A 26,339-nucleotide genomic window follows, 5' to 3' on the forward strand; every position below is an offset into this window, starting at 1 on the left:
GTCGGGCCGGCCGGTGCCCGCCCGGGGAGGGGGCGGGGGGGGTGTGCGCCGTGAGGCCGCGGCGGGCGCCGCTTTCCAGAGAATACGGTAACCGTGTCCGCATCACGTGCGGGCGGCGCGGGCCCGGCGCAGGGCAGCGCGCGCCCCGCAGCCCGGCGGAGCGGGGCCGCCTCAGGAGGCCGCCACCGCCCCCCGCCCGCCCCGCCCCGGCCCTCCGCCCCGCCCCGGCGCCCCGCAGCATGCCCGCCGCGCCCTAGCGCACCATGGGGCTGTGCTACAGCCTGCGCTCCCGCCTGGCCGCCGCGCACCCCTCCGCGCCCTACGGCGGCCAGGCGGACGGCCCCCCCCCGGCGGCGGCGGCGGAGCCGGGCGACCCGCAGGTGCGGCACCGGCTGCGGCAGGACCTGGTGGCCAAGGAGCGGGCGGACAAGAAGCGGAGCAAGAGCATCGACAAGACGCTGAAGGCGGAGAAGCGGGAGTACAAGCAGACGCACCGGCTGCTGCTGCTCGGTGAGCGGGGCGGGAGCGGGGCCGAGCGGCAGGTGCGGGGCGGAGCGGCAGCCGCCGCGTCCCGGGGCTGGCAGACGGAGCCCCGCCGCGGTGGGGGCTTGCGGGCACACAGCGGGGGGGGCAGCGGCATCCCGCGGCGGTGCGGCGGGCGCTTCCCCCGCCGGGCGGCCGTTGGCGCGGAGGCACCGCGGGGGGGGGGGGAAGGGCTCTCTCGGCCGGTGCCGCCCCCCTGCGCGGAGAAAGCCCGAGTTCCGATACGCGCGTTAATTTTCTGCCGCCGCCCCGAGCACACGCCGGAGGGTCCCAGTGGGTCGGTGCGGGGATCCGCGGCCCCGGGCGGGGGATGCGCCTGCGGCGGCACTGGGCTCCCTCCAGAGGAGGAGGACGAGAGAGGAACCGTCCCGCTGTCCGCCGCCGGGCCGGGTGCCCGGTGCGCGGTGCGTGAGCGGTGCGGGATGCCCGGTGCCGGTGCGGGGCGCGATCCCAGCGCAAACCGCCGCAGGGAACCGCGCGCCGGCCCTCGAGTGAGCCGGGAGCTGGGGATGCCCCCGCTCCCCCCGCACCTGCAGGTGAAGCACGGTGTCCCGCACGAGGGGGCTGCGAAACTCTGAGCGTCTTGCAATAACGGAGAATATTTTCAAATGTCTGCAAATGACTTGAGAAGGCTCCCACCCCCTGAGGTGCGCAGCAAGGTTTGGCCCTGGTCTTCTCAGTACATGTTTGTACCTTGTAATAGAGGAGCTGGATTTTGAGGAGCTTTAGCAAACAATATTGGGCATAGTTTTCTGAGTCACAGTGGTCAGAGTTTTTATTCTAGCAGTACAGCTTCTTTTGACGCAGTTGTAGCGATGCTGGTGTTCATAAAGGTGTATTTTCTTCTCGGGGGAAGGGGGTTGAGCAGCACTTGTGTGAAGACTGAAGCTCGTACGCTGTGACTGCACGGGTGAGAAATCACACCTCTCACCAGCCTGGCGTTCCTTTCCAGCACAGGCTCCGCTCTAGGAGTCTTATGGATTTTTTTAACATATTTCAAGTTTTTTCTGTAGTGAACAAGTGCTTGAAGAAGGATCTGTGAGAATTGCGTTCTCTTTGTAGTTTAAATAATTAGGAGAAAAAAAAACAGTAGGGCTAATTTTGATGTTAATCTGCAAGTCATAAAGGCTATCTGATAGGCTTCTGTATTTGCAGTAGGCAATATTTCAGTTGCCTGTTTTTTTAATATTGCTTCTAACACGTTGTGCCACAGAACTGTTTTTTGCAGAAGTGACATTAAACATTGAGTGGGTTAAACAATGTATCTTAGCAGTTTAACGTTGTCTATGGTGAAGCCAGCAGAGAGAGCATTCTTTGTCGAAGTACTGGTTTATAAATCTGATGGATATGAGCCAGTGTTATGCTGGCACTGGTTTATTATATTTATTTCAGCCTGGACTTGAATAGCAGGAAGTCACTTTTTGGCCCTCTTGTAAATCTTGGGATGCCCGAGAGACCCATTTCCCTGCTCCTTGCGCGGGGACTGTCTGTTTTCCCGTTAGCTTCCTTCCCTTGCTGCTTCTCTCCTGCATCCCGCTCTCACTCTTACTTTGTGAATTTTTTATTTCTAAACTGGAATAAGAAGTCTGGGGTATACTTGGTTATACTTTATATGCAGGTATTGCTGCCACAGCTGAGTGTCTCTGTGCTGAGATGCTCATGGATTACATGTGCAAATAGCGCAGGACAGTAAAATTGAGTGAGGGGGGCAGGAGCATCTAGCTAGGGCTTAAAGCTGCAACTGAGTCTTTTTCCAAGGAATGGAGTTAGGATGGGCGGGAGAAAAAAGGCTGAAGAAGTGCAGAGCCAGGGATGTCCCCTCGCTTGGGCTTGAAGGCTCAATGGCAAAAGCGGCAATAGGTATTCGTGGTTTTCTATTCATGCTCCCAACTTCTCAGGCTGATGTGCTCCCGCAGGAGAATATCGCTGCCGTGGACAGCAAAGGACAGCACCAGTGGCTGCGCTTTCTTTGGGAGTAATGCCATTTAAATGAGAACTGCACTGATGCGTCAGGTCAGGTCTGTCCCCAAGACTAAATTGTTTTTAACACATGGCTGCGTTACCTTGTATATGTTCAAGGGCTGCAAACGCAGAGCGCGTCCTCCTGTCGCGTGCTGGGCTGTGTGGAGCGCGGGGGTGACAGAGTCCCAGGTGTCACAGCCTGTATGTGACGTATCTGACGCGGTGTGCTCCGGTCTGTAACTCAGGTCGGGGCTCTCCAGCACCACCAGTACTTCTGCTCTGTTTGCAGTTCCTTTTTTGGAAGGAAATTTCCTCACTTTATGGGAGTGCTCAGGGATGTGCAGTGCACGGGTGCAGTTACTCAGTGGATAGCTGCTCCTGCTGTCTTACGTGATTTTAAGAATTTTTCATGTTTTTTTTTCAATCCTTTTTTCACCACCACAAATGTATAAGGTAAATTCCAGATTCCTGAAACCTCTCTTCATTTCAGTAGAGCAAAGATCTTACACCTGCTCTATTTTTGAAGCAATACTCTGACTTTGTACTTGCAGGAGAGTAATTTTTTTGCTTTGTTTTTGTGAAAGGAAAATGCACAATCAATCAGGTGCAATCTCATTGGATTTTGTTTAGTGTACTGTACAAGTTGCAACTTCAAGATTACAATCACTGTTACGTTGGCAACGTAGTGTGAGTTCAGGGTTAGTACTGGGTATTGGAGGGTGAGTTTCAGTGCGTGGGGGTTGTTTTTAATTTGAGAACAATCCTGGCTCTAAAATTGAAAGTGTGTGCTTATAGGGGAAAGGATTTTAAACTGCCATAAAACAATTCCATTCTGCGTGTGCTTTCTCATTGGTGACGATAACGTGGGTCTTCCTCTATTTTTTTTTAAAGACTTTAAAGTATAATTCTACTTAAATTGTGGTTTGTGGGTTTTTTTATCTTACAACAAATATTATATGAAAACAAATACTCTATGAATACAAATGCTATAGTCCTGTCTGAGGGGTTTTAATGCTTTTGATCAGTTAGCGTTTTCCAGCAAACCCCCGCTCTGCCGGGCCTGGCCGTTCAGCTCTCCTGGTGCGTGCGTTGCTCTCCCGTGGCCTTGCTCCTCTGCCGTGGGTTTGCTGTCGGAGAGGGAACTTGGGCTCCTCTCCCTGCTCTGCCAGTCCTTGTGCGCTGGGTTTGCTCGCTCTCTCAGGCTGAACTCTTACCTATGTAAAACGCACTTGTAGCTTATTCCCATATTGAAAAGGAAACGTGGGTATCAATATAGCAATATAGATATATGCACTTGTCATCTTAGGTATTTATATTAAACTACAATATATTAAATAGTGGCCATTCTGAAACTTATCTACATCGGTGCTTAAGTAAAAATGTTTCTAGCAGAAATATTTATATTGGTACAAATATGAATATAGGGCATGCAAATTTGTAGTTTTTATAGAGGGAATATATTACACAGGAAGAAAAACATAGTTTAAAGGGCTAGGAAATATCAGCGTGAAGACCAACCTCAGTCACCCTCTCTGTGTGTACACTGCACGGTAAGCCCTTCCACGCCATATAATAAAGACAGCTGTCTTGTATGGTTTACGTTGTGCTTTTTTCCACGGGGCTGGTACTTCATTCAGGGCACAAGATGGGTGCTGTGCAGTGAATGTGCAGCTATTCAATATTCTTGTCCCCCTCATACAATGTGTCACCCCGTGCCCTGTTTACAACACACCATCCATACCCTGCGCTCAGCGAAGAACTGTCGAACTCCTTGCGGGCTTTTCTGTAGTGCTGATCGCCACCGGGACTGAAGGCTTCATAGATGCCAGTGCATGGCACTGCTGTGAACGAGGTGGTATCTTTCGCCTCCTTTCATGGATGCTCGAGAGGGAAATGCCACCAAAGACTAAAGCTAAAATGGTCCAAAGCTACCACTGATTTTAAATGCCCCGTCTTTGCTGCGGGGGCTGCTTGCTCGGCTCCGCAGCAGAGGGAAGCTGCTCTGCTTCTCCGGGACAGCATTTCATGGCAAATCCCACAAGATAGGTCCCTTCTCCTGTTGTGATTGCCCACCTTGCATGCGGCGAGGTCATTACCTGGCACTGCGTCTCTCGGGGTTGGGTGGGGAGGGGAGGACGCCCAGCGATGAAGACAGGGATGTGGTCAAGCACTTGACAAGTTCCATCTCTCAGGAGCTTGTCCCTGTTGACAATAGTTCCATTCACTTACAACCCATTTGTTTCTTGTATTGTAAGCTAGAAAAGGGGGCACACGCCCTGCAAAAAAAGCGTATGATCCGTATTAGAAGATTAGAAGATTGTGTAAAAGATGTGCAGAACAGACTAGACTAAAAATGTAGAGGGAACATTTATCCTGGCACTTCCTAATTCTTGAGAACAAGATTTTTGACACTAAACATCTTACACCAAGTTGGTATTGAATTTCCCCTTTAAGAAAAGCAGGAACAGGAAAACCAAAGAATCCTGGGCTCCATCCCAGGGGTGCTGGTGGTGGGAGCACCTTGTGCGGGGCAGCTCTGAGCGCAGCACCAGGTGCCGGCCCTCCAAAGGGGCTGTCGCTAGTGCGAGGGGATTACCTCGTTTTCAGTAGGGTCCCCAGTAAATGCCAGATACAAGACCACCTGGACATGGGGATCTCTGTGGTTTCCATCTGCCCAACACTTCCCAGTGCAGACATGACGATCCTGCTGTGGACACCAGGAGGTGATGTGCTAATTATGGGCCTTCCTTTGTGACGAAGAGCCTCCATGAGACCAGCCCTGCGCGGTTCCCACTGCCGAATACAAAATGTGATCCATGGCACAGAGATCTTCTGGGTCTGGACCATGCTCACCCTGAACAAAAGTACCTGGAAAGCTTTGCAAACTTGGACAAGGCTTTACTCGGTACGCAAGCAATGCTGGCTCCAGGACCTGTGCTGTCATCGGGTGAACATTCACTGAACCTCAGAGCAATGGAGTGGCTTCAGCACTGGCACCTCTATGCGTTAGATCACTTGGTAAAGTAGTTTCTCTCCTGCTCCTATTTTAAAATTTCATAGAAAGGAGACGGGCAAGCTACTCATCATTCCCTGCTTTTTCCTTTGTTGTGTTTTTTTTGGGGTGTGGAGTTTTTATGTTCTGTCTTGTGTGTGGTTTTGTTTGTATTTTTACCTTGAGAGCTCCCGACCTTACTTTTTCCTTGTACCACCTCCACATCAACAAGAAAATCATTAGCCTGAGGCAGACACATGGTGTGGAGAGCTTCAGCCAGCGTATTTGAAGCCTGGCAAAGTTTGAGCTGCTTCAAACAGGGTCTGGCACAGGAAGGTGTCAGGAAACCTACAGCAGCGCTGCTATAAAAGTGTTACGATGAAGGGCTAATGGATGGCAGACTGTACTGATGCTAGGATGATGCTCTCTGTATAAAGATCCAAACTGCAAAATAATTACATTCACAGTTACAGCTAATGCTGAAGGGATGCTCCATGCATGGATTTTTGTGGGAAGGGGGTGAGGAATCTGGGGGATTCCCTGGCACCAGCCACAGCTGTGCAGTCAGACAGCAGCATCGATGTACATCATCTCCCCTCCTCCCCGGCATACATGCAATCTCCGTGTTAGAGGTCATCTGTATTTTTACTCAGTAGATGCCTGGTGGGATAAAGATCATCATCCGTCACTCTAGAGGGGCTGCATTTCTGTGTAGCCATGGACCTAACTTCAGAGTTTGGGTTTTTTTTAAAGCTGAAACTCTACCCCAAGGGTACTCTCTCTTTGACTATTGCTTTTTAGCGGTTTGTTCCATTTCTGTTGTTCTGAAGGAAGGTAGCAGCTTGTCCTTTCCTCCTGTAGAAAGGATGGCTGTGGCACCTACTGGCATCACAAGTTGTGAGCGAAGCCACCCCGTTTCTTGCCTGAAAGAAGTTGAGACTCCCCTGGCACACAAGTTGATGGGAGTCAGGAGTTTGTTATGAGGGCAGCTGAGTCCCATGAAATTTTCTTTGGGACTGGGAAGAGGGTTTTCAGGTGTGAATGGGTGGCCTGACTTGACAGGAAAATGCAAACTTGTGGAAATGTATTTATACATTAAATAAATATACTGGCTTCTTGGAGGAGGCAGCAGAAGGTCCGAGTGACGTAGCCTGGAGCACAGCGAGCCGTGGTGGAAACAGGAGCTGCCCTGTGGCGGTGCCCGCAGAGCGGCTCCGGTCCCGGGGCGCGGAGCTCAGGCTGCGCCTGGGCAGCAGCTCCAGTGGGGAGATGCTGCTGTGGGAATGAGGGGAAAAAAGCACTTTATTGGGTTTGTCCTTCTCCTTCTCAGTGACATCCTCATCGCGCGTTACACCACAACCTCTTCCTCTTCCCTTCCCCACCCCCCGCCGAACAGATTTTTTAGTTTGTGGGCTCTATTTGTTTGGTTTTGCATTTTTTCTGGTTGTTTTTTGTGCTGACATCTCAAGATCGCTGATTAGCCGGGAGGTTTTCTGGAGCGCCGGGGGATTTGTGAGACTGGGACTTTGCAAGGGGAGGAAGCAGAGACACTGGGAAGGGCATGCTATTGTGAGCTGAAAATCTGCATTTAGGTTTTGTTTTTTATAAATACCAGTGAAAACTATCCGTTTGGAAAAAACATACTGCATAAAACACTCCCTTGACATTTTCCTTGCCTTATCTCCACACAGGAAATTCACCATTTGATAGACCCGATTTTTCTCTGTTGATTAAAAACATACAAGAAATACCTTTTAGTCTGTAAAAGCTAAAAGATATTTTCTCCTCTAAGCCTCATTCTTTAACACTGCTTGTGCTTTCACTTCTCTCAGCTTCTTTGGCGTTTAATCTCGTCTGTAGCATTTTGTGGTTTTAGGTGGTGACTGACGCGGGACTTGATTTGCAGATATTGCTGGAGGATATGTATTTGTTTTTAAAGACACTTCAAATATTGACAAGGGAAATATTCCTTATTTGTTTTTCCCCAGAACAAAAATTGAGATAAAATTTGAGCGGATAGTTCTTAAACATGTGTATATCCTTGTACCCAAAAGCGCCATGTCTGCGGCTATTGGAAAGTCGGGAGCAATTTGCACAGGCCTGTTTGATTAGCAAACAGGTGAAATGGGTGAAATTTCATTCTTGGCCTTTGGCTCAAACCAGAAGTTTCAGCGTTGCAGCTCCGTGGCAGTCCCGCCGGATCCAGTGGGATTATTCACAGAGCCAGGGCCTGCGGGAGCCTCCTGCGAGGGCACGGGGACGGCATGCCACCCCCCGGACAGAGTGAGGGTGACACACCGCCAAAGGGTGCGAAATCCACTTCAGTGCAGAACCAGACAGTTCAGTCTGAGTATCGCTGTCGGGCCCAAAATGTTATTTGAAATTTTTTCTGCCATTGAATAATTCTGTATTAGGCTTGAGAATCTGTCCCTCCTAGCAGAGATTTAAGCAAAAACTAAATGCTGCAATGATATTTACCATTCAGGCTTATTTTGGGAGGGGGCGAGGAAAGGCCTGATAAGTTATGTACTTGACCGCATGTAGTTAAAAATATTATTTGGAATATAAACTTCCTTGTCTGAAGACCAGCTTTATGCACGAAGTCAAAAAGCACAAAAAGCAGTTCTCCTGGCCTCTATAAGTATACCTTAATGCTGCCCAGTCCTGGAAATTCTGCAGGGCATGCTTTTTAAATGTTGATTTTGACTTCTTGCCTGGGACCAAGTGTAAAGTCTTTCCAAGGAAATACTTAGAAGACTTGCAATGAAACCCAAAAGCCACTGCCAAGCCTTACTTTTTAGAAAGGGAGTAGGGGGCAATCCAGACTGTTAAAAACTTCCAGTTGTTTGTAATTAAATCCACTACTTCAGTGTATAATAAACATATACTTAGAAAAAGATCGTTTTACATAACACTTTTGTGGTTTACTGCTGCTCTTCAGCTGCTAAAAATCAAGCAGTAGGTCTGCTATTTTTGTCTGGAAAGGTTACTAGGAGCTGGGAAGCCAGGACTGATGCAGCTGTGCCACTGCGGTGACACGGAAATCGAGCCAGGGGATCCTTTTCTCATTGGGAACCATCTTTCCCACCTCTAACGAGTTGAAGGTTGTTGTGGATTGACAGGGGTGGGAATGAAGAAGAGATAAAAATACCCCATCTGTACATGGCTCCCCGCCAGCAGCACCACTGCTGGTGGCTCGGGTGGAAGCTGTGGGACTGCAGGAACTGCTCATCACGCCGCTGGCGGCAGACGGGACTGCCAGATCCTCCCAGCCCTCCCCACCCTGGGGTTGGTTTGCCGTGGTGTGTTCACGGTCAAGTCTGCTGCCGTTGATCCTCTGGAGGACGGGACGTGTGGGGTGGAAGCACCAGCAGCTCCTGGGGACAGCTGCTCCTCTTCCCAGCCGGCGTGCCGGAGATGCCCCTGGCAGGCCTGTCAGAAAGCCCAGCCCAGATAGCGCCTTGCTGGGGAGGAGAGAGGCCAAAGCTGGAGTGAGATTCGGTACCCCCTTGTGCAGGGAAGGGATGGCACTGGGTTGGAGATTGTGACAGATTCACGATGCCTCTGCTCGTGCCCTGGAGAAGGGAGTCAGGCCCCAGAGCAGTCCGTCCCCTGTCTTTTGTCAGTACTGCACTCACTTCCAGTTTTGTTGTTATTGTTGCTTAATGCCAAAGATCAAATTCTGTTTGTGTATAAACACTTTTCTTATGGCCACAGAAGTGCCATCACAGCTTTCAGTGTAGGCATCTTGATTTTGCCAAGTAAAGTGCCAAAAAGATCTCTGAATTTCAGTTAATGAAGTTACTTTTAAACCCAGATTTTCTCCCTGTGTTCTTCATACGCTGCTGGCTACACGTGCAGACACGTAGCCCGCGCAGGAAGCTCGGACCAGGGCCGAAGGCTGCTCCCGCCGGTGAGGGACAACAGCCTTCGGAGCCTGCCCAGCACAGCTGTCCTGCCTTACGCCTCTCGCAGGTGGCAGCGCTGGCTGGGCAGGGGACAGCCTGGGCCTGGGTTTGTCCAGGAGGTAAATTCTGTATTTGGCAAGGGAGGGAATTTTTTTCGAGGATGGCATGAAGAAATGGTCAGTTGTTCCTTGGCAGGTTGCAGGAGCCTTTGGGTGCTATGAAAGAGTAGACACAAGGCATGGAAAGAGCAGAGAGGAGCAGCTGAGGGTATTATCTAATAAATGACATAAGAAAAACCCTGAAGCCTTGCAGAGCAGATTTGTTAGGATTTGAGATGAAAATCCCTGTTGCTTGCTGAGATTATCCCCCAGCATATGGCAGGGAATGTAACAGAGAATTAGAATTAGCTACTAATGATCTGGACACCTCTTGAAAACAGATGTTGGTAGTCCTGTAGAGCTGTACGCCATTTAATTCGGCTGAAATCTGGATTGCTCAGCAACAGGCCTGGCATGGTATTCAAATATGCTTGGTATCATCATTTCCCACTGATCTCACCCAGTACAGATCACCTCTTTCTTAGGAAAGAGTAATTCCACGTGAAGCTGGAGTTGAGAATTCAGGGGTTCGCGGTGGACGCAGCCGGCAGACAGCCTCAGCGGGAGCCGGGGAGGCGGCGGGAGCCGCGGGTGGCTCCTCTCCCTCGCGCCACGGCACGTCCCGGCTGTATTGCTCGAGGATGGGTGGTGTTCCTTGCAGTTTCTTTAGAGGGTGACTTACTGATAGATTTTTATGGCTGACGATGCTGCAGTTGAGGAGAAATTTGCTTGTGGGTTTAGATGGGAATGGCCTGGCTTTTGGAGGCAGAGGTGTGCTTGTTTCCTAGCCGATGCCTGGCCGATGCACATGCATATGTGACAGCGTATTGTCAGGTATTGCTTTGCCTGTGGAGGAATGCTGGAGATTTGAGCAAGCCGTATACGAATGGAGGGCTTTATCATTTCCTTATCCAACTTTAATACCAAACTATAATTCAATTTTTACGTGTGCAACATCAGAAAATTCAACACCATTCCAACAGGAAGACTTTCTGTCAATTTTTCCAAGTCTTTATTGACTGTTTAATTGGTCCTTATTAAAATTTTAATTTTAATTTTTAAGTTTAATTGGCTGCTGTTCAATTGGTCCTTATTAAAATCTTTAAGCATCATCAGCTTGAGAAGATGGAGACTCCCTTTTTACAAGGAGTCACACAGAAAAGACAAGGGGTAATGGGTACAAGTTACTCCTGGGGAGAATCCAATTGGACGCAAGAGGAAAATTTTTCACACTGAGAACAATCAGCCATTGGAATAATCTCCCCAGGGAAGTGGTGGATTCCCCATCATTGGACACTTTTAAGATCCAGCTGGCCACGGTGCTGGGCCATCATGTCTGGAGCATGTTTTTGCCAAGAAAGGTTGGCCCAGATGATCCTTGAGGTCCCTTCCAGCCTCGGACTCTATGATGTGATCCACCCATAAGCCACGTGTGCTGAAGTCCATGTCCCCATTCACAGGTCACAGGCCGGATGAATGAAGTAAACGGAATATTGTGCTGGAGAGAAGAGAGGAGGGAAGCCATGTCTGCTCTCGCCATCCCTGGCAGCTCCTGCTTCCCCCAGGTTCTCCTCTCTGGGGTGGTCACCAGCTTGCTCCTCCACGTGTGCTCAGCATGCCGTTAGAAACACGGGGCTTGGGTTATCTGTGGTCTACAGCTTGTAGTCCTGCCAGAAGGGCGATCTCCCCTGCACCACTGCTGATCTCAGTGGGCGTTGTCCGTGACTAGTGGGTCTCCGTCTCGTCTATTCCGTCTTGTTGTCCCTGTTGGTTTGCTTGCTGCTCCGTTCCCTAGCATGCTTTCCACAGATGCAGCGTGTCAGAAAAATAATGTTAGCATTTCTGAACCCTTACCACTGACAGGATGCTTTCTAAAAACTCATCTCACTTTTATTTTCACAAATGCCCCATCGGAACGTCTTTTTCTACAGCTGCTTCTCTCTGGACTCTCGGCTTATTTTACAGCTGCTTCATTCAGAACCTGCTCCCTTCCCTCCTGCTCTCAGCAGGACAAAACTGGCACCTGGTGAGCTTCTTGCCACTGCCGGGCTCTTCTGTTGTCCTTGCTATCCTTGCCTTATCGCAGAGCTAACTCAGCTGAAGGGCAGAAGTGCCTGATTTCCTTTCTGATGCCTTAAGCTACACTTCAGGTCCTCTGCATCTCACTGAGCTGTTTCCTAATGCCAGAAATTGCTGAACTCGTTGGTCCCTGTCTTGCTTCCATGGACTTTTCCGTGTCTCCTACGGCAGGTTCCTGGGTCTGGCCACAGCCCCATGCTGCTGCACGGGCAGATCCCAGTGCAGCCCGCCTTGGGTCTGTGTTTCCCATCATGTACGCCCTGACTTCAAGCCGTTGTTCATAAATGCCGACTCGTCCTCTCCGTGCTTTAAGGCACCAAGGTGTCTGACTCAGGGATGTCGTCTCCCCTCCGTTCTCTCTGGGGTCTCTGCATTTACTTAAGCCTTACTTAAGCAATCTGCCCCGATAGTGCTCTCGCTATGATTACGTTTCTTTACATTCAGAATAGTGCTTCCTAAGGTCTCTTTAATTTACTTACCTCAATTTGCATTATTGGAAAGCATCCTCCTAGAGCTGGAAATTTTTATTGTTCATGGAGGAAAAAAGTTTATATTAACTGTCAGTTCAATTCATCTTTTTTCCACTCCTTCCTTCATATTAAACTTCCTTTTGGACTTAATCTCTTCTAGTAGAAGCAAGACCTTAACCTCAGCCTGTCTTTGTAAGTTAGATTCTTTTGACCTGGCGTCATCTTTGTTACAAAGCTTCACACGCTGCAGTGCAATAATATTTTTCTTGTGGTGCAATGAACAGCACTGCAGACGCGCTTCCAGATGGGGTCAGTTTTTCTCTAAATTAGCAACTGTCTTAATAGACATTTTCTGTGGCTTCCAAACTATGTGGTATTGCTTGAACGAAAATGTAATTCCACTGAGAGATTTCAAGCCCAACTTTTGCTGGGCTTCCAGAAACAATTTTTTAAACATTTATTTGCACAGTCAACACTAGTTTGCTAGGGTACTGCATTTGCATTTTGAAGCTGCATCTTTAGAATCAGATTGAAAATACAAATATTCTCTGGTATACTTTTATGATGGAACAGATTTTCATGCAGGTTTGTGTGTTAATATAAGGGTTAAACTGTGGCAAACGTGTCTTGAAACAACTGAAATATTGCTTTGCATCAAGAGCACAAAGCCCAGCTCTCAGCCATACTGCTACTGCACTTGTTAAGGCTGCACCTCAGGCTGGTTAATTTTTTGTCGTTTTAAAGTAATCATTTGAGAAGGCAGTTTTAATTTGGACAACTTGCTTCCAAGTCCAACAGAGTCATTTATTCACTTGAAACTTCCTTGGGGGGTGAAGAGGATGCGGTTGTATCAACTGGCCACACTGCGACGAGCAAGCGAACCCCGTTGGGCGGCTGCTTTAGGGAGACGCGAGTGGACTCTCGGGAGCGTTTGCTGGAGTTCTGCTTTGTCACAGGCAAATGTGGAAAACGCAGTAAATCATGAAAAATCCACCAGGATATGCTACAAGCCTTAGGATCACAGGCACCTTCTTACAAATTTAAAGCTCTGTGGACAAAAAATAAGAAGCCTCAAAAACTCAAGAGTTTCTGAGAACGGCTGGGGCAGTGGTGGAGGGACAGGACTTTGCGCCCCTGCAATAGCAGGGAAGTTGGCAGATGAAATATGAGAGGGGGCTGAACCGAAACGCTGAGAACAAGAAACTCTGGTTTGTTGGTTTGTTTGTTTTTTAAAAAAACCCAACACGTAAACACCTCTGACAAAGACAAGTTGCATGGTTCCATATAATCCTAAACTCTAAATTTTTTTTAACAGTAGCAACGGATCTAACTTGGTAATTGTGTTTCACTGGGGAATTAGGAGTTCATCCATGCAACCCTGGAAAACGTTGGAGGCCACCCGTCGAGGTTTGGTCAGAACAGAAAGCCTTCAGTAACCCGACAGACGTACGGGCTGTGGGATTCCGCCGCGCTTATCACCAAGGAAAGCGGCCCCTGCGAACCAGGGGGTGCGGGTGGCTTCGCCAGAGCGAGTGGGAAGAGGAGCGATATCAGAGTGGCACATGGAAACCCAGCAACGCTGGTAATGGTCAGAAAAGTGAGAACTGCTCTTGTGCCACTGGTGCATCCAGTACTGTGCTTTGCTGGTTTGTTTTGGGTTTTTCGAATTCCCGGGCTTCAAATAGTCTTTATTAATAATAATAGATAAGCTTTATTATTTACAACAAGTTTATACAAATGGGTGATTTTTGTTATATTAAATTGCTATTTGGTAATCCACATGATGGTGAAACTTCATTTTGACTGCTAGAAAGCTCTTCAGAGTATCGGTTTCTAAATAGTTGGATTTAATTTGTTCCAGAGAAATTCTGAGATTTTTTTGAATGGTTATTCACCTAATATCATTGGCATGGTCCATAGAAAACTATTAAACTTAAACCTGTGCTTTTCTAAGTCCTTTTAAGATTGCAGGATCTGTCTACCTGCTTTCGAGATGGAGAGTTTGCAGTTCAGTCCCATGTTCTTCTTGTAGCTCTGTCTGTCCTGGCACATCTGTCTGGAGCCATCACTGCACTCGGGCATCCCCTCTGCTGGGTGGGATTTTTTTAATGCTGAAACCAGAAGGACTGTTCCAATTTTTTTACAGTTCCATCAAGTGAAAGGTGCCAGCCCCCTTCAAGGCTTGCCTGTGGGTGGGTGCTGTCGGGGCTGGGCAGGTGCCACCCGGAGGTGGCTCCCACGGTGACCAGCTGGGACGGGGCAGCGAGTGCCCGCTCCGGGGCGATGGCACAAGCGTCGCCAGGCCAGACCCCTTCCTGAGCACGACCAGCTCTGTGTGTCTCTGCTCGCAGTCGAGCACAGGTTGGCGGTGGAGCACAGAGGTGGCTCGTCCTGTCCCTGTGAGACGCTGCTGGAGCTATTGTGTTGCAGGAGAGAAAGTGGGATTTTCGTGTAGCCAAAGTGCTGGAGCTGTGCCTGCGGGTGGGGGGATCCCTGCGGCTCCCTGTGGGAGCAGAGCCGGGGGGGCAGGAATTCCCTATGTTGCGGGGGCGGCTTGATTCATCGAGATCTCCTGAGAAGATGTCACAAGAAGGGTGCGTGTCTTGGTCATTAGGATTTGTCCATGTTGCATTACTAGATGAGATTTCTATTTACTTTTAGCTTTATCCTCCACCTGCGTCCCACGGGGCATAAAGAAAATCCTGCTCCTGTCACTTGGGAAGCAGCAGTTTTCCAGCATTTCCTAAAATTCCCTCCAGAAAGAGATTATGTCACATCTGAGCCAGATGCTCATAGAAAACAAAGTGTCTCAGCACAGTGAGTCCTGGGAGAGACCCTCGCAGGCAGGGGCAACCGCAGCGGTGGGGACAGTGTTGGGGAGGATGGCTTTTCCTCCAGTTAACTCAAATAACAGCCAAACACTTTGATTTTGATTAGTACGGGAGAGCCAAATGCTGGCTGGCCCTCCTTCCAAGCTGGACCTTCCCATTTCTCAAGTGGGAGTGGTGTTCTTTAGCCTCTAAAACCTCCAGTATATTTTCTCCTCCCGTCCTTTGATTACGGATTTGTTTGACGCTTCAGCGGGTTGTGGCTCTAATGACAGCGGGCCTGTGTCAACCAGGACAGAGCTGCTTGCGGTTGTCAGTTCCTGGCTTTGTCTCTGCTTCCGAGATGTGGTCTGAGAGAGGTTCTCTTGATCTTGTACATTATAAGGAGGAATAATTCTCAGTACAAAAGTTAATTAAGAGGATTTTTGTATTTCTCCAACTGTCCCCTGTGCATACCTGTGGAGCAGGCAGATGAGCAATGACAATGCTGTGCAGATCTTTGTCAGGTATTTCTTTTAATAGTTTGCCTACAGAAAGCAGATGCGTAGGATGAAACAGAAGGCTCCTACTCGCTCAATAAACGTTGAAAAGTTAGTTCTGGACATATTTTAAGGTAACTTTTCAATGGAAAATAACTGATTGAACCTACTGTGGTAGTGCCTCCAGTGAATTAAACATGGTATAAAGTTCATGTTTTCTTCCCCCCAATTTTTTTTTTTGAGACAATCATGTCATTAATAAACTACTACAATGAAAAATAGTGGGCATACTGCCATAAACTTGGATCTCCCTTAAGAGAAACTGCTGTTTGCATCTTCACCCCCAATTTCTTCTTTTTCTTTTTGGTTCCATGAAGAGATATGCTTTCTTACACCTTCACATTTCACCCAGGGCAAATACATTACAACAAAGAAAAAACTAATTCTGAATTAAATTGTTTTCTTGTCCTCCTTCCACTTCATCACTTTGTGCGAATATTTGAAAGGACAACTAGATGCTAACCTTGGATGTTAAATGTTTGTGGTAACTTCTGCTCATTGTTTACCAAAACAAGGGCCACAGTGTAACAGCAGTAGTATAAGTAAGTGTCAACACGGGTCGCTGATATTTTAACAGGCGGTTTTAATTCATAATAAAACTAAGTAGAGAGTTTTAGGGTGACTTAAATTTATTGCAGCAGCGCCCTCAAGTGCTGCGATGCTTTAAAGGTCTGATGGCATCTCCTGCAGGATGCTGGGGGTTGGTTTGCTGGGGCTTGATTCTTCAGCGTGTTCAGCCCAGTAAGAGCATATACATTATTTTGGTTTAATTTTGAGTGCTCGCACAAATCTGTGAGACTGTTTAAATTAATAACAGCATGAAGGGAAGTGTGCTGCTTTTGGAGTTTCTGTTTTAGTTGCTCTGTGGTACGGAAGGTGCTGTCAGGAGCAGTTTGGTTGGAAGTGATGGTAGAAGGAGCTCCTGGGCAGAGGAGCTTTCAGGTCAGCGATGGACCAGGTCCTGCAGGATGCCAATTTGTAGTGGGATGCTCAGTGCCAGCAGAGCCCAGTGCAGAGCTTTATAAACTGTTCTTCAGCTCCCGTGGCCCTTTCTTGGTTTAGGCTGTGGAGATAACAGTAGAGTTGTCTCTGGTGTGACTCATTACTGTAACAAAGAATTGGTCTGGATTCAGATGTGGTATTCATTTGGTACTGGGATAACCACGTCTGGTAGGCTGTGGACCAGTACGCTATTTATAGTGGTATAAACTGTATGGACATAACTATGTCAGGATAAAGCAACTGCGGTCTGCTAGAGGTGTTACACCACCCTCAACGTACTGGCGAGGAGCCTGTAGCCCCTGGGCTCGCCGGACTGTGGTTTTGCCAGCAGAATCCCGCTCTCCTGGAGGGAGCCCAGGTTGCAAGCCCTGCTCTTCAACTTCTGAGCAATAAAGCCACAGTCGCTTCCCAAATTGCAGCATCTATTTTAGCTGTCTGACAAAGCTGTCAGTGTGATTGCCTCCATTCTCTAGAATTCTCTTCTGTTCAGCTCCCCACCTCTGGTCTCCCAGCATGTACGATCAAAGCAGGGCAAGTCATCTTTGTTCAAAAGCAGAATCTCCAAGGGGCACCGGTGCTTTGGGGAAGCGAATTTAGCCCAAGAGAACGATTCCACGGGGGTAATGCAATCATAGGATCTAATAATTACCTGGATCCACAAAGTGAACTTCGAAGCATTGCTGAGAGCAGAAGGCATCACTTACAACACTCCTCTTGTAAAGATACTGCCCTTTCTTCCTAATTCTTAAGGGTTATTTTTGTAAAGATACTTCAAAGTCTCTCTTTTGTATTCCTTGCATATACTATTCAGATGTGGATTTTTTAGTGTCCTTTTGTGTGGGTTTCTCCAGATCCAGAGGGAATAGCAATTGCAATAGTGATAGCAATCTGTGGAATGAAGAATTGCAACATTTGGGCAATACCCAGTCTTAATATTTGAGTCTTGAATGAGTATTTCTAGAATAAGCCAGGAAGAAAATAAGAGGTCAGGGAGAAAACAATTTAGAAATCATTCAATTGCTTGACTTATGAGAAAAATAAAATAGCGACACATCTTTAAAATAAACACATATAAAGGTCAATGGCCATCTGGACATCCAGTAGCCCAGGATCACTTGGGCTTTTTTTAGCCACTTAAACAAAGAAGCTTTGAAGCCTTTGGCCGAGGTGCTCCTCGATGCCACACACACGGAGTTTCATGCAACTCCTTCCTTAGGTGACCTTGGGCTGGTTTTCATTTGCAGGATGCAAAAATGACTACTTTTCTTTCACTGTGAGTTTTGCCACTCTGTGGCAGTGCTGTGAAGAGTTACGTGACTCGGTGCTTGTTACAGCTGCCTTGGTGCTCCCTGGTACGGGCTGGGGAAGATGCGCCAGATTCTTACAGGCAGATTTCCCCATCCCCGGGAGAGACACCAGCAGGCTCTGGAGCAAAACACAAGGGCAGTGTGTGAAATACTGCACGTTACATGTCTGTAGGCAGGCGCAAAAGATGGTGGGCTTTGTATTCATGGGAAAGCTGTTGTCTAATTGTCTCTTTCTCCCCAGCATAATTTATTTCTTCAGTGTAGAGGGCTTATCTACATGTACAACTTTATTTCTGGTTTATTACATTCTAATCTATTTAAGGAGCAAGACGACTCCGTTCCAGAAGGAATTACGCAGTTTGGTTGGTGGGGATGCGCCTGCCTGTTTGTCTCCATCCCCTGCACAGCTCTGGAATTGTTCTCCCTGGATGTCCCCCAGCCCCTGGAATTCTAACAGGCAGTTAAATGTACCACTGCGGTCACGGTTTCTTATAGCCCAAGCCCCTAATCCTGCGATCCTACATGACCACAGCTAGAGATGCTGGACTTGTAGTCTTTGTCTGAAGGTGAAATGCCTGGCCACGTCTCAGCAGGGGACGCTGGACGGTGACATCTGGAAGGAGCAACAGCAAATCTAAAGGGGCACTCCCTGGTCAGGAGCTTTGGCGGAAATGTGGAAGTGCTTCAGGGCAGAAACGGTCTCCAAGAACATCTCCCAGGGTGGATGCATGTTACTAAGAACTGGAGTGTGTTTTCACAAGAGCTACACGTGCTCCCTTTTCTCCTCCCTTGTGGTTCTGCCAGGCTGGAGCTGGGTATTTGCAAGACGCTGAGTGATGAGATCTCTACAACAATACTCTTCACTAAAGCGAGCGCCAAGTCAGGCAATCCTGACACCAGGCCATGAGACCCGTGCGGGAGCCCACGCCGTCCTGCTGCAGAGGACACCAGCAAACATCCCGGTGTGGCAGGGACAACACACATTGTCTCTGTTCTCTTTGCACCCACACTACCATCGCCATCCAAAAAGGAGGGGGGAAAAAGAAGCGGTGGGGGGGAAGAGGGGAGGGAGGAGGAAAAAGAAGTAGCCATTTCCACTTCATGAATACTCGGCAAACCTCCAAGGGGAATGTGACCAGGGAGTTTGGTTTTGCTAACAGAAGAGGGGGCCAAAGCTGCAAGGACTGAGGATGAGTTTCAGGTTAAGAAAGGAAGAGGGTGAAAATGGGAAGGAGCCAGGGAAGGAGAGGAGCAGAGGAAGGGACTGAGGGCGTTTGTGTGGTGGGAAGCAGTTGAAAACGGGGCCTTCCTCGGGGCTTGGCCTGCGGAGGGGGCAGGCAGCTGGAGCACCGGGGTACGGACCTCCTGGATCAGGGGGCTCCTCAGCAAAAGAGCCCTGGGGGGATGCTCTCAGGACAAAGATGTCAGTGCTGGGAAAGCTCATTGGGTTTCAGAGCAGCCCAGCCCAGCTGTGTCCTGTTGGCTCTGGTGGTGCCCAGGACCAGCCTCTCCCAAAGAGCATTCCAGGTGCAAGCCGGGGGCCTGGGCCCAAGCTGGGTATACCCTGCCCAGTGCTGGGGTACAGCCACCACTGTCCTCTGGCGATGGGTTTACATCTGCAGTGGGTTATTATTTGCAACTCAGTTGGAAAAAAAGAAGTTCCTCGAGCTGTACTTCGCCTTATTACTATCAATTTCTGTAACGTTGCTGCACAAGCATTTTATTCATAGCTTGGGTGAAGTTGTACTTTTCTGTCTCTGTCTTCCTTCTGCTTTTGAAACCCAGGGCATAGCTCTTCCACAGCAAATTCAGGCCTTTGCAGAGGTTTCCACGCTCTGCTTGGTTAGAAAGTACTCCTGGCCCTTGGGCTGAGCTCTCTCTCTTGCTCAGAGAAATACCTTGCACAGCAACCACAACAGGACGGGTTTCTCGTGGCAGGTTTGTCCAGCGATGCTTAAGTCTTCCCTGTCTTCGGAATGCTTGCTTGATGTTACTTTGCAGCAGCTCAGTGAAGACTGAAAGAAAGAATAATCTGTATTTCTTGCGAACATGGAGAGTTACCACACTGATACCAATGTGGCAATGGAGTTTCCATTTCCCTGCTTAAAGCATCTCCTCCCAGAAAGGCATCTGCAGAACCACTGCTGCATCCTCCTATTAATGACATTCATGATCATGGTTTTCAGTGATTTTGCTTCTAGCCATTCTGAAAGCAGCCTGAAAATGGCACTTGATTGCTGATGTCGCCTCATGGGAGGTGGTTAGTGTGAACCCCTGCCTGTGGCAGGCAGCTGCATGCTAGTGGAAACTGGTAGAAATCGGTATATTACAATAAAAGATTTATAATGCACACAATGAGCACAGCTCCAAGAAAAGCCTGACCAGCTCGCTGCACGTCTGTTTTGGTGATATGCAAAATTTTGGAAAGGCACCGCTACACATAGGCACTCTTTGTTCCTGTATAAACAAAGCAATGTGAGTGTATACGTGGTAGAGCTATGGAGGGAAAATACATCCCGAAAACTCTTGTGCAGACAAGACATGAGGGGATGTGATTTCCCACTGAGAAGCCAAAATCAAGAATAATATCAGAAAAGCAACTGAAACGGGGCTATTAGGAGGAATAAATGTAGGTAATGATGTTGCCAACTGTTACAATCATTTTTCTATGGGTCCCACCATGGTTGTTACTCTTTTCCTCAGAGCTACAATCTGTGGAGCACTGGCACTGAACTTCTGCTGTCAGTCCAAATAAACCACATTTTCTCACTCTTAAGAGTACTGAGAAACGTTTCAAGTGTGCCCAAAAGACTCATAACTGGAAGGTATATTTTCCTTGAAAGTCTCATAACTTTGGGAGGGTTTGACCCCTTATTTTTAAGTGGCTGGGATTTGCACATTTGCGATAAATTGCACTAAAATACTGTTGTTTGCTGCTGGTGGTGGTTTTTGTTGCCGCTGCTCGGTGATACCCGAGTTGCCATTCTGCCTCTGAACTGGGATTCTTTCTCTCATCAGCAAGAGAGTAAAGCGAGGAAACCTGTGCTTCCAAGAGAGGAAATCTGAACCTGAGAGCACGTCGGTATGAGATGGGAGGTGGCATTAGTGTGGCACCTGGGTTCCCTGGGTAGAAAGCGTTCCACCGCGCCGGGCGCCGGCCTCAGCCGGGAACTTGCCTCAGTCCTGCAGCTCTGTTGCACTTGTGGGTTGTGAGTCCTGCACAGGTGATAATGGGAATTTTTAACATCATATTTGGAAGGCATTAGTAACAGTGAGGGAATGAGTCCCACATTGTTAAAATATCCTGCATGAATAATTTTTGCAGATAACACGGTGTATTTATGTCTTTGCCAGTTGTGGTGCCACTTGTAGACCAAGTCCCCGAGCCGGCTCCAGCCCCTCCCCACCCCCAAGCCCCAAAGGCCCAAGTAGAGCTGTCTGGAGGCAGACCACGAGCCGTTTCCGGCATCATTTCTAGAGCCACGTCTAGAGTAGTTTCCAGCGCCTACCTCTGAGTGTGACTTTAAAGTCATTTCCAGAGCCGCCTTCAGACCTGCCCCGCGTGCGGGTCTGCAGTGGCTCCCCCTGCTCCTCCGGGGTGAACCAAGGTGTTGATCCCATATGGAGCCCAGCTGGAGCTGCCCCTGTACCCGCGGAGGGCCTGCCCTGCTGCCTCCCTGGTTGTACGGCTTTCGAGCCTGCCAAGGGCATGGGGCAGCCTGCGTGGGTTACTGCCTTTTTTTCTCTTTTCTTGTTTTCCCGCTGCCTTCCCCTGACCTGCCCTGGCAGCAGCGGCCGTGTCAATGTGTGCTTTGTGGGAGCGGGCGGGCTGAGCCCTCTCAGCGGGATGAGCTCAGGTAGAAGGAACGCAGAGAGCTCCCTTCATCAGGCAGGGCCCCGCCGGCGGCTGTGGGGCACGTCCGGCCAGTTATAAATGGATCATGGGTTGCTATTTTTAGCTGAGAGAGGATTGTAAATATAAAAGGGTATAAAGTGCAAAACTTAGCAACAGTGGCGTTTGTTTGCTTTTTCTTTTTTCTTTTTTTCTCCCCCCCACTCCACATTGGCAGGAATGTGTTTAGAGAGGAATGAAGTTAAAGCAGGAGATTTGCTGGGTGATCGCCTTTGGACTTTGCACTGTGTGCAACTTTTTTATGTGTGTGTATATATATATACACACATATATAAAAAAAGATATGTCTCTCCATGCAAAGGAGGGGCAGGAGGAGGGGAGCCCAGGCGTCCCTGATGCTGTGTAAAGCGATCCAGAAGTGCAGCCTGCGATGGGGAGCGGGGTCCCAGCGGGGGGAGCAGGCTGTGTGTGCCGGGGGGAAGCGGGGTCCCGGCGGGGGGGTGGCGGGATGGCGGGGCCCTGCCTGCACGGGGACAGAGGTCAGCAAATGGAAAACACTGACTCGGGTAAAAATAGTAACACCAGGGCTAAAAATAGTGTGCGGAGCAGTCGATGTGCTGTAACTCCTCTGGGGAGCTTCCCCCCCCTTCGCCCGCTCCTGCCCCGCTCCAGTGAGGGATCCCAAAGCAAACCCCTCTGCAGACCGAAACGCTAAAGCAGCACCCTGCACACTGCAGAGGGTGAGCTTGGGTTACTTTTTGACGTTTTTATGGATTTTTTTTTTGGTGTTTGTTTGCTAAAACTTTGTGCCAGAGAAGGGGGACAAATTCCTCTCTGGCTGAGCCTCTCGCGGAGTCCTGGGACAGCACGGTTAGAAGGTCCTGGGGTTGTTTCTGGCTTTCTTTTCTCCTTGTTTTTCACCTTTTTGGTGATTTTTTTCTTTTTTCTTTTTTCTTTTTTTTTTTTTTTTTAACGGTGGTGTTCTTGCTTTGGTTTTTGAGACCCTCTTGTCGCTGCTTCCCGGAGCGCAGCCTGCAGCCCAGTGGTCCGGCCAGGGCCCCCCCGCTGGCAGGGGACGACCGACTGACCGGGGGGACGTTGGGGGGAGCTCAGGGGGCTGCCGGGGGGCCGTGGGCCAGCTGGTGCAGGCACTTGGCGGGGCTAGGGGTGTGGAGGGGGTGGGACGGGCTGCGGGGGGGTCGCAGGACTGCCCCGGGGGACCGTTTTGGGGCTCTGGCGGTGAATTTGGCTCATTTTGCCTGGGCTGGGCAGCCGGGGCAGCAGCAGTGGCTGTGACAGGCCACAGGCCTGGCTGCTGAGGCTGCGCTGCCACAGGACGGGGGCAGGCAGAACATCCTGTAGTTCAGAGGAAATTATAATTTTAATCAGATTTGGATTTTTTTTTAAGCTGAAACTTTCTGCCTGGCTCGTTATTGCCCAGGTTGAAGGCTCGGGGTGCTGTTGGCGACGCCTCAGCTCTGGTGAGTGGCCTCTGGTGGGAGGCCATGTCCCTCGGGGCCGGCCATGTCCCTCGGGGCCCACTGGGCCCCGCCGGGCTGCTCCTCGGCTGCAGGTACGGGAAACGAGCACGATAGATGAGGTGAACTCAACAGATGAGGTGACGCCAACTTCTGTGTGGAGACCTGGCTGGTGCTGCTGGAAGTTGTTGGGTTTAAAATGGAGGCTGATGGCTGCCCCTCTGCTCAGGCTGGGCGCGGGCCTACAGGTGCTGGGCCAGGGCCGGTGGTGAGGGGCAGGAGCAAGGCGAACCTCCTTAATTGTATTTAGCAAGCTAAGCCCTCAGCATTTAATTACTTTTTTTTTTTTAAGGATTGGACATTCCACAGCTTGTTTCTCTAGATCATTTTAAATTAGTTTTGATGTTTAAATATGCTTCATATGAAGCCTGTCTAAATCCTTTAACCAGTATATTTTTGAAAGCACAAATATGCCTTCATTTGATAGAGTAGCTAAAAAAATACTTTTTGTATTTGAGCAAAGCTGTTTTGTTTTTAAATTAAGTTGTTCAAATCCTTCTAATTTGATGATTTCATATTTGATTCAGCACATAAAAAACACTCAGAAACTCCTGTTATGAATCTAAACTGAACATTCATTTTCTTATCAAAATATTATTATAGAAAAATATTAGTCATTCTTCTTGGCATAGTAAGCAAAGAAACATGTGGATGTGTTAATTTATTCCAGACCCAGCAAAGAGGGATAGTTTATATAAGTAAAATAAATAATTCTTGCCTATTTAATAATTGGATCATTTTAACAATAGTTGACTAATAGTCAGATGTCTGAAAGACATCTTGCCCATTTCTATTCTTTAGGGAATTAACACTTAAAGAGTGTTTTTTCCAGGAATTTTCATTTTTTCATTGTTACCTTTCTACATACTTAGTATTTGTTGCTCTCCATAATTTAAGTCAGAACTAGGAGAAAACAGCCCAAGTGTAGTTGAAATTAATCCCTTGCAAAGAAATTAAATTGGGATGATAAATCCTGTGATGGACTTTAAGATGGGTATACCCAAGACAGAGTTATTTTAAAAGTGTATTATTCTACTGTAGCATAGGTAAAAAAGATATTGATTCTCAGAAATAGTGATGCATTGGTTAGTCATTTATTGGTTTTGATAACGTTAATGGATTGTTCAATTATATATGTTTAATTCCAAGTTGCATTGGTGGTACAGGAGTGAAAGTTAAAGAAACTGAAAATGTTTCTCACTGCTGTAGTATAAATGAAATTCCTGTGTTTCTACATATGTCTCTGCTAGCTATTAAATTGTTAGCGTTGCCTTTCGAGTTGTTTAGCTCCTGTCCATAACTGCTTTAACATTTCGTTGTGTTTTCCTGACTTTGAGAACACAGGTGGAGTGTCTCTTCATGTTGGTAATTGATAACAGCTAGATAAGATTAACTTCTAGGATTATGTTGGTTTAGATAACAAAATTCTACAATTGTATTTTTTCATTTGCCTGAGCTTTAAAGAAATAAATTCTGTGATTGTTACTTGTAAGTAATTCAATTTAAACCCCCTCCTGCCTATGGTATGATGGTGAGGGTATTGTTCATAGAGTGCAAACGCACACAGTAAGGACTTAAACACTCATGGGTATTTTTACTACCTATTAAAATAATAAAAAATATATAAGTATCAGAAGCTAGAGTGCAGTAATAATTTACTATTTTATTTGAAAGGGATAACTTATTAAAATACCAGGTAAACTGTTTTATATAGAGAATATATTAGAGGGTTTTGAAAACACAAAATATTAGTAATGTTTTGACAATGTAAAGACAGACTATCTTTGGGAAGTCACAGCTGAGGTCTTGCATTCCTTGTTTGTTCAGAATGATTTTTACAGAAGTAGAATTTTGGATCGTGGTAGGGAATTCAATGCTGTTCTCTAGAAACTTCACAGGAGACTTACATTTTGCTAGAAAAAAATAAGACAGTAGTTGCAAAGCCAAAACTCTCTAAAAAGAAGATAATTAGCATTTTGCCTGGTAAACTTTTCCTATTGCATGTTATCACAGTAAGAACATGGAGGGGGGGGGAGTTTTGAATCAACCATTTTGATATTTGCATTTTTCCTTGGAACCTGCCCCCCCTTCTCCTTGTATTTAATGAATTGAGTTCAAGATGGCATTAATAAAATTTGTTAATTTAAATTCTTGGATAATATGTTTCTTCTTCATATTATAGTTATAAATTTATACATAGATTAGTAAGATGGATATAGTTAATGTTTTTCATAATTTTGATGTAGTCTTTAAAATTCAATGGTCCAATTTGTCATGTAAATCGTGTTACATGATTATCAGATTAGTATACTTAATTTTGACAGTGTTATGTAAACTCGGTATTACATGTATTGGAAGCTTATTCTGTACATTTATACTGGTGCAGTGCTAAGGAGTCAGCTTTATACTAAAGTGAACTGTAACCGTAGCATTAAACATGTAGTTAAAGCAGGGAATCTGATAGCAGCAATCATGACTAGAAATTTAGGAATCTTAAATGGTGGGAGAAAGTAATACTGAATAATTTGGTTTTTAACTCTAAAAATAAAATTCAAATTCCTAAGTCTTGGTGAAAATAGATTTTTAGCATTTTTCTAGATATTAAAAAATGAGCACAAGGAAGACTAATATTCTGAGAAGCTGTAGGATGGCATTTCTAAATAAAAGAAGGAATGCTATTAGTGAGATACTAATTATGATATTTGTTATTGATCCTTCGTTGTTTTTTTTTCCCCAGGGAAGGATAGTTAATTAAAACAAGGAAAATGCTGAGGGTCTTTGGTGAGAGAACAGGAACCCAGCTCATTCTTGACACAATTGGAATAGTAAACCCCACCACAGAGCGTCTCGAGGGGCCCCTGCCAGGAGCTCGCTGCAGAACTTCTGCGCTTCTCCCTCCCGTGTGCAACAGCAGGAGCAGACATTTAAATTGCTTCTTATTACAAGGGAGCGCGTTAACATCAGGAAGCCACACTGAAGTAAATATAAGACTAGTTTAGGAATGATTTTGATTATCTGTAACTATTTGGCAATAACTCTAGTCCTCCTTTATATTTATATGAATGTATTTTTAATCATTTTCTTGAGTAAGAGATGTAGGGAAAAGGAAGCTTGGCAAAAAACCTGGGAGTATTGACTTGCTGTTTGCATATTTGGGAAGGATTCCCTTTGAAATATTCCTAAGGCTTTAGAAAACTGGAAGGGAAAAAGAAACTTATTA

General features: G+C 47.4%; 1 protein-coding gene across 1 annotated transcript in view; it reads left to right on the plus strand.

The window, feature by feature from the left end:
• The first annotated feature begins 249 nt into the window (after positions 1-249).
• Positions 250-26,339, plus strand: part of GNAS (GNAS complex locus) — a 139,197-nt gene continuing 113,107 nt past the window's right edge. The window contains exon 1 of the mRNA XM_054217972.1: positions 250-510. Within this exon, the coding sequence (XP_054073947.1) occupies positions 264-510 (247 nt within the window). The 5' untranslated portion in view covers positions 250-263. The remainder of the gene's footprint in view (positions 511-26,339) is intronic.

This window comes from Rissa tridactyla, chromosome 12 (genome assembly GCF_028500815.1).
Source record: "Rissa tridactyla isolate bRisTri1 chromosome 12, bRisTri1.patW.cur.20221130, whole genome shotgun sequence".
In the NCBI taxonomy this organism is placed as follows: Eukaryota; Metazoa; Chordata; class Aves; order Charadriiformes; family Laridae; genus Rissa; species Rissa tridactyla.